The 7,924-nt window shown below is 39.7% G+C and overlaps 1 protein-coding gene across 1 annotated transcript in view; it reads left to right on the forward strand.

The window, feature by feature from the left end:
- Positions 1 to 7,924, forward strand: part of LOC101853970 (putative GPI-anchored protein pfl2) — a gene marked incomplete in the record, with an annotated part of 26,033 nt that overhangs the window by 4,364 nt on the left and 13,745 nt on the right. Inside the window, 1 exon segment of the mRNA XM_013088235.2 lies at positions 3,109 to 3,223. Within this exon segment, the coding sequence (XP_012943689.1) occupies positions 3,157 to 3,223 (67 nt within the window).

Raw genomic sequence — 7,924 nt, forward strand, 5'->3', positions numbered from 1 at the left:
TACTACTACTACTACTACTACTACTACTACTACTACTACTACTACTACTACTAACAACAGCAACAAAAACAACAACAACAACAACAACAACAACAACAATAGCAGCAGCAGCAGCAGCAGCAGCAACACAACAAAAACAGCAACAACAAGTAAGAGATTAGGTTGGAGGTTAACAGTTCATGGTCACAAGCATCTGGTCTTTACGGGCTACTATTTAAAGAATAGTTGTAGGTCCATAATATTCAGACATGGCGCGCGATGTGAGGAGCACGGTTGTGACTTCTCCGTGTAACGTGTAATGTGCACCGGCATGTGACAATTGATACCCTCATCCTACTGGGTCGGAACCGAGGAGGGTGGGAGGGGGGATGGAGGGGATAAGTAAAGGCGTTAATAAATGCACACCAGCAAACAGTTCAGAACTCCTTTGTTTTGTTTTATGCAGTGTGGGATTTGCCGGGTCCTGTTTGTTGTGACAAAAACAGTAATCCGCTCCCAGCCCCCTTGTCTACCGCAGACGAGGCAAAGACGTCTGAGCCAGGCTTCTGCTGGTCTAGATAATCTGATAATTCTAAAAGACTAAACGGCCCACCTCTAGCTGCAATCTATGAAATATAACATACACTTTGTAGGAAGAACTTTTCAACATCTTGACAGATCTGAAAGTAGATGGAAAAGACCTAAGAATCTCTAATAATCGTTACTGGGAACAGTAGGCAGCTATCAGGGTCGAGAACGAGCTCTGCGAATACAGGACAATCAGGAGAGGAGTGCGATTTATAAGGATGTGTTATCTCCGGATCTCTTTGATTTATACAGCAAAATTATACACGGGCCCGACGTTATGTCCTTGGGAAAGGCACATTACACGAATTTTCCTCTCTTCACCCAGGTGGAAATGGGTACCCAGCTATGGACAACGAAAGATCTTGTCAGTATTTTAGTGTTTCAGCGCCTATAAATGGCTGCTTGCACTGTATGCTTCCCAGGAAGTTTAGTTTGCTTCAGAATGCTCTCAGGTCTGCTGGGGTAATAAATTATGAAGCGCATATATCTTGCTGTTGTGCGGGGATTTGCGCTATACAAATGCTATCTATTATTACATGTATAACATCAGCGATATAATATAAGGAGTGAGGGTAGATCTAGGCGGCCACAATATGAAAAACCTAATGTATGCCGACGATTGTAATGATAGCTGAATCCGAACTTGACTGACATAGATAAGCGAAGAGAAGGGGCTGCAACTGAATGCCAAGAACACGAAATGCATGGTGACCTCTAAAAGAGCCTGCACGCAGAATGCAACATTGCGTCTAAAGAACGATAGAATAAAACAGGTCTACCTTGGTTGGTTGCACAATTTTATCAGATGAACACTGTGATGCAGAGATTAAAAACATGAATTAAATATCTATAAAAAGACTTTCAACAAGACAAAACCTCCTCTTTCAAACAGAAATATAGCAATGAACACAAAGATAATAGCCAGGAAAGCGTAGCCAACGTGTGGCCAATCTTATTGTATGAGTGCGAGAGCTGGACTCTAAAGAAGGACACGGAAAGGAGACTGGAAGCCGCCGAAGTGTGGTGTTTAAGGAGAATACTCAGACTCTTATGGACAGAGGGGAAAACAAACAGAGAAGTGCTCCAAAAGGCAGGTTGTGAAACGCTTATGAAAAGAACCACCAGAAAGAGGCAATGAGATTTGTGGACCACATAAACAGGTCAAAATGACTTGAGAAACTGAAGCTGTATGGACAGAAGGGCTGAAAAAGACAGAGAACAACAAACCCAGAAATAGCCTGAGCAACTTTGCGACAAACAACACAACGAGAAAACATGAGCTGAACAGAATGACAGACAACAAGAAAGAGTGGGGTACCATGAACGCCAAAGTCTGCCTACGATCGGTTCGACTGGGAACTGTGAAGTTTAAAGTCTACTTAGTAAGGCTCCTTACCTTCAGACAGGCACGTTACGATTTCAAATGTAATCTATATGTTTTTATATGACTAGAGAAATTTCCAATTTGGAATTTTGCCCGGATGGCGTCTGAAGACTATTTATATCGATTTTATGACCAACAAGGGATCTTTCACGAGCGCAACTTGCACACGGGACGTCAAGTTTTTTTCGCCCTTATGCGAGAAGGCTAGGTGTTCGACTTTACCTACCCTAAGATCAGGAGAGTGGCTGAAAGAGAGCAGTAAGAAGGAGCTAAGAGAAGCAGTACTTGTAGAACGAGTCGGGAGTAAAGGAAAGAGGTGGGAGGGCGGAGATTGGTGAGGGAGTAGGGGGGGGGGTCAGGTTTTGAACCCGGGATCTATTGAACGAGATGCGAACACAGTACCCTCAGACCGAGAGAGCCCCCACAAGAGGGGAATGATTTTTTTCTTCTGATTATATGAAAAATCTAAGGAACAGTGATAACAATATCGGCTGGCCCCCTTCTGCTCCATAGACCGTTCACTTTCTTGTGGTCACAATTTCTGCAACTTTCTCAAAAAGTGACTTGTATGCCCTGACTTTGTCACGCATTTTTATATTTTGATTGACAGCAATATTTTCATGTGTTTTTATCTTCACGCTGAACATTTTATTCAAACCGGCGAATTCCTTTGATCTGTTATGGATTATCATAAGATTACTGACCTGAAAATTCAACTTTATCGTATAGAAGGCATATAGACATTGACATTTTAGACACAACTTTGGGGCGTTAGATCTAGTACGGAAAAAGAGTGCAGCGAATAGAAGTTACTGTGAGCGCTTGAGTGAAATCGAGCAATCAGGTACCCCTCGGGTTCGATTTTCGCAGGACAAAAAATATTCCTGATGGTCTTGAGCATTTCAAATTATGTCTAAATTTGCGCTGCAATAGGTCAAGAGAAAAGTGAGCATTAGCGATGATAATGTGGGCACGAGGAAGTTATGAATGTGAACCGAAATATTGCTGAAATGAAACAGTGTCCCTCTCTTTAAGATAAGCATTGGCGTAGTAGTTTTGAGTTTCCTCATACCCCTTTATAAACGTTATGCTCATGTTCATGTCTCCCCCCCCACCCCACCCCTTCCTCACCCAATCCCCTTACCTCTCCCTTGAAGTGCTGACATTTCAGATCTATTCGTGCACCACAGTGAGAGTTCACCAACATGATGCGATTACCAGCGTTGCTCACTCTTGGGCTTCTAGCCGCACTGTCTTGGACTCTCACACAAGGTATTTCATGTGTCACGCTCAATTTATTGTCAATCTAACTTTCAGTCCCTTTGTCTCATTATTTCACTTCCGAATTAACTCTTGGCCAAATTTACTTCTTTATTCAATTTGATATCTATACATTGATGTAGCTATGAAATTAATACATTAAGTTGCTGTTTATTAAGTTATTTAATGTGTCCCTTTGGAAATACTGTTGCCAGTCAATACACGACTGACTCATTAAATCAATTAACTTGCAATTTTGTCAGTCATTTTGTTAGTCCATTGACCCTGTATTTGTTTCTTGTTGTTTTTGTTTGTTCGTTGTTGTCTTTTAAGTTGATGCGTCACAAATTGAATTAATTAAATGATCTTTCGTTATTAGTCATAACTTAAGAATGGGAATTTATATTTCGTAAATTAATCATTTAAATTAAGTCTGTATGTCTGTTGTCTGCTTAGGTCATTATTTCTTTATAGTGGCTATACTTGACAGTCATTTAATGTTTGTTATACATGTATTAAGGGCTTAGTCAACTAGTCCATTTTTAAGTAATGGAGTTCGTTCAATTAGATTTTTTAAAGTCCATGAATCCTAGAGTGATTAAGACAGCAATCTGCACTTCATTGAGGAAGTTGGTGGGGCAGTTCGTTAGACTGTGAATTAGAAAGTTGCGTTGTTTGACACACACGAAGCTCTGTGTGTAAAAGTGCAGATATTGAACCACCGTGCAAATACATCGCAGGATGAGGCCGCACCATTTGTATAACCACAAGTGACGGAGATTTCACCAGAGAAATATGTAGACGTTTTGAAACAGAAATGCAAAAGTTAAAAGAACTGAAGATTCTTTGTCAGTATGGACATACGGAAATGCGTGTAGGCACTCTCTATTGCCATCTACGGGTATGAATCATGGAAGTCCATGAAGGAAAAGCGATAAAAATCATTTGGGTTTTATACCCAACAAACTACTAAAGGTGCCTTGGTCTCAGAAGAGAACTATTGTCTCAATTCTGGAGAAAACCCCCCCAAAAGAAGTAAAGGTCGTCCTGTTCCTTGACTCAACCAGTAAAAGAAAAACAGATCACTGCGGCCATATAAGGAGAAATAACATTTGTGAAGGAAATGCTACTGGAATACATCACAGGGGAAGCCCGTAAAAGAAGAGATGGAGTCTGGACTTTTCTGTACAAGAAGAGATTAAAAGAATATTGTTTCTTTCAGAGAGGGTCGGGAAGGCTATGCCCCGAAAGGGGCATTCTCTCAAGTTGGGTATTGTATGCTACTAGTAACATGGCAGTCACAAAGCGAGTGGACCCGATGGAGTAAAAAGTAAAATTATTAAAATGTGGTCTACTCAGTTATCTCCCATTTATACTGATATTTTCAATATGTCTTTGAAAGAGCGAATAATACCACTTTCATGGAAATGCTCTGAAATAATTCCTGTCCCAAAGAAACAATGAATACAAAATGTGAACGACCTAAGACCTGTGGCTTTAACAACAGTCCTCAAGAAATGTTTAGAAAAACGTGTTTTGAAAGAACTGAGAAAATCAACAGAAGACATACAGGATAACATACAATTTGCCTATCGTGCCAAGAGGGGCGTGGAGGATGCCATTCTCGTGTTCTTAGATAACATCTACAAACACATAGACACACCAAGAAATTACTGCAGGATACTTTTGGTTGATTTTTCATCCGCATTCAACACAATCCAACCGCACATAATGGTTTCAAAATTAATTAATATGAACATAAACAAGAACATTATAGCTTGGATTCTTGAGTTTTTAACCAATCGACCTCAATATGTAAAATTAAATGGTGTAAAATCCGACATGATATTCACGAACACCGGTGCTCCCCAATTCTGTGTAATCTCCCCTGTCTTGTTTACGCTCTACACCAACGACTGTACTTTTGATAACAAAAACATCCAACTGATAAAATTTGCGGATGATTCCACTGTACAAGGCCTTATAACAACAAATGAGAATGATACAGGGACGTTGTGAATCTATTTACAAATTGGTGTGATAACCACTTCCTTATACTAAACGTAAAAAAGACAAGGGAATTAATAATAGACTTTAGAGTATAAAAAGACCAATTGCAACCGCTATTTATTAAAGATCAAGAGGTGGAGGTGGTAAGCTCTTACAAGTATCTTGGTGTAACAATCGACCACAAACTTGACTGGCATCCCCACGCTGCTCTTGTGCATAAAAAAGTAAATCAAAGAATGTTTCTTTTAAGGAAATAAAGAAGTTTCCGTGTTGACCATAAGATTATGTCCCTTTTTTTTTACCATTATATGATTGAAAGTGTGCTATTATTTTGTGTTTGCTGCTGGGGTGGGAATTGTAAGGTGAAAGATCAAGAACAATTTGACAGAACCATTAAGAAAAACAGATTACTGCGGCCATATAAGGAGAAATAACATTTGTGAAGGAAATGCTACTGGAATACATCACAGGGGAAGCCCGTAAAAGAAGAGATGGAGTCTGGACTTTTCTGTACAAGAAGAGATTAAAAGAATATTCAGCAAGATCTCTGGATATGATTTTATAAGAATGGATGAAATGTATAACTGCAAACAAATAAAAAAGATAAAAAGCATTATAAACGACCCATCACACCCCTTTTTCACACAAATTGTAAGATCACGCAGCGGCAGATATGTACATCCTAAAACAAAGAAAGAAAGATATAAAAGAAGTTTTTTACCCTCTAGCATAAGGCTTTTGTCAGAATGAGCATAGATGTGTGTTGCTCTTAGGGTATGTATCTGTATATAACTCCAAAGGTCTAGTATTTAAATTCCTGCATGTGGTTGAATGATGCATTTGATGTAAATGTACATTTTGTCTGCTTTACGTCTCCTTTCATGTTAATTTTAATGCGAGTAAAATATATAATTTAGATTTTTTAATGTATAACTGCATAGGTTTTTATGGTCCTGTACAGCCAAGGAAAATTTCCCTCTGGGATAATAAAGTACTATCTTATCTTATCTTATCTTATCTTATCTTATCAGACTTCTACTCCTTACTGCGAATAACCTCGCTGTCAGAATACCAACCACTTATCCAACAAATAGCCAGTAAAAGAAATATCAACGACATTGGTAGTGCTATACAAGGGGGGTTCAATAGGTCTTTGGTCTAGGTTTGAAGGAATCATTGTAGAGTAATGAAATTTCGCAAGCCCTTTGATAATTTCTTTGGAACACACCATGCAAATTTTCAAGAAAATCCGAAAATAATTAGGCAATAGTCGGCGTGTTCAATGAAACTATGCACAAAAGCGTTTGTTTTTCTTTGTCGAAGCTGTGCCATGGAGCCTGTTAAACATCGCTCAATTATAAAGTTTTTACACTTGCAAGCAGAATCCCCTACCGACATTTTTCAAGAAATGGTCCAAGTTTATGGTGACAACTGTCCTCGTAATAATACTGTGACATACTGGGTCAGAAAATTCAAATCTGGATTCAGGTCGATGATGGATGAAGATCGTGAAGGACGCCCATCCTTTGTGGTAACTGAAGAGAATGTATCCATAGTGAAGAAACAGGTTCTACAAGACCAACGTATAACTGTTAAATAGCTCTCAAGTGAAACGAGAATCAGTGTAGGGTCAACTGAAACGATTGTCCATGACCATCTTAACATGAATAAGGTGTCTGCGCGCTGGGTACCCCGCCTTTTGACAAGTGAACAAAAGAAGCTGAGGGTTGCGTCCTGCAAAACTCTCCTTCGAATTGAGTCCAATGACACAACTTTCTTTCAAAACATGGCAACTTTGGATGAAACATGGATTTGTCATTTTGATCCAGAAAACAAAATGTCCTCCATTCAATGGAATACCCCTTCTTCTCCATCACCAAAGAAGGCAAAGGTAACACCGTCCAGTGGAAAGGTAAAACTGTCGTGTTTCTAGGACAGAGAAGAAATCGTTATGACTGAATACCTGTAAAGTGGAAAAACAGTCACAGGAGACTACTACTCGGGTTTGTTGATAAAGTTGCGGTCCGAATTGTTGAGAAAAAAACTACAAAAACTCCGTAGTGGGGTCCTCCTTCTGCGTGACAATGCCCCTGCGCACAGCCCACAACACGCAGTCCAGATAGCAGAACAGTGCGGCTTTGAAATCCTGCCACACCCAGCTTATTCTCCATACCTAGTACACTCAGACGGTTTTTTTGTTTTTTGTTTCCTAATCTTTAAAATCCCTCAAAGGAGGTCGTTTCCATGACAGTGAGGACGCCGTTGAAGGTGTTGAAGACTGGTTAGGGGCCCATTCTGGGTTATTTTTTCTGAATGACTTTCGAAAGTCAAATAGAGGTAACAGAAATGTGTTACTCTGCTTGGTGACTATGTAGAGAAATAAAAGTATGTGTGCCAAGTTGCAAAGCTCTATCTTTATTCTTTCATATTTAGACCAAAGACTTCTTGAACCCCCCTCGTATAGTGTCATATCACAGACTCGCAGACGAGAGCAATTTTTAGCGCGCTGTGCTCTCCCGAAAATAACTACATCTATGTGGATACATCGAACAAACTTGTGAGATATTACAACTAAACGTCAATGTTCGTTATAGATTGTGGTTTCTTTCAAATTGTTATACAGTAGTCTCCGCCTAAGATCCCACCGCTTACGATCCCGGTTCGCTTAAGATCCCGCTGTTTGAAGAAAACAGAATTTTTACT

The sequence above is a fragment of the Aplysia californica genome, unplaced genomic scaffold (genome assembly GCF_000002075.1).
Source record: "Aplysia californica isolate F4 #8 unplaced genomic scaffold, AplCal3.0 scaffold00708, whole genome shotgun sequence".
NCBI lineage: Eukaryota > Metazoa > Mollusca > Gastropoda > Aplysiida > Aplysiidae > Aplysia > Aplysia californica.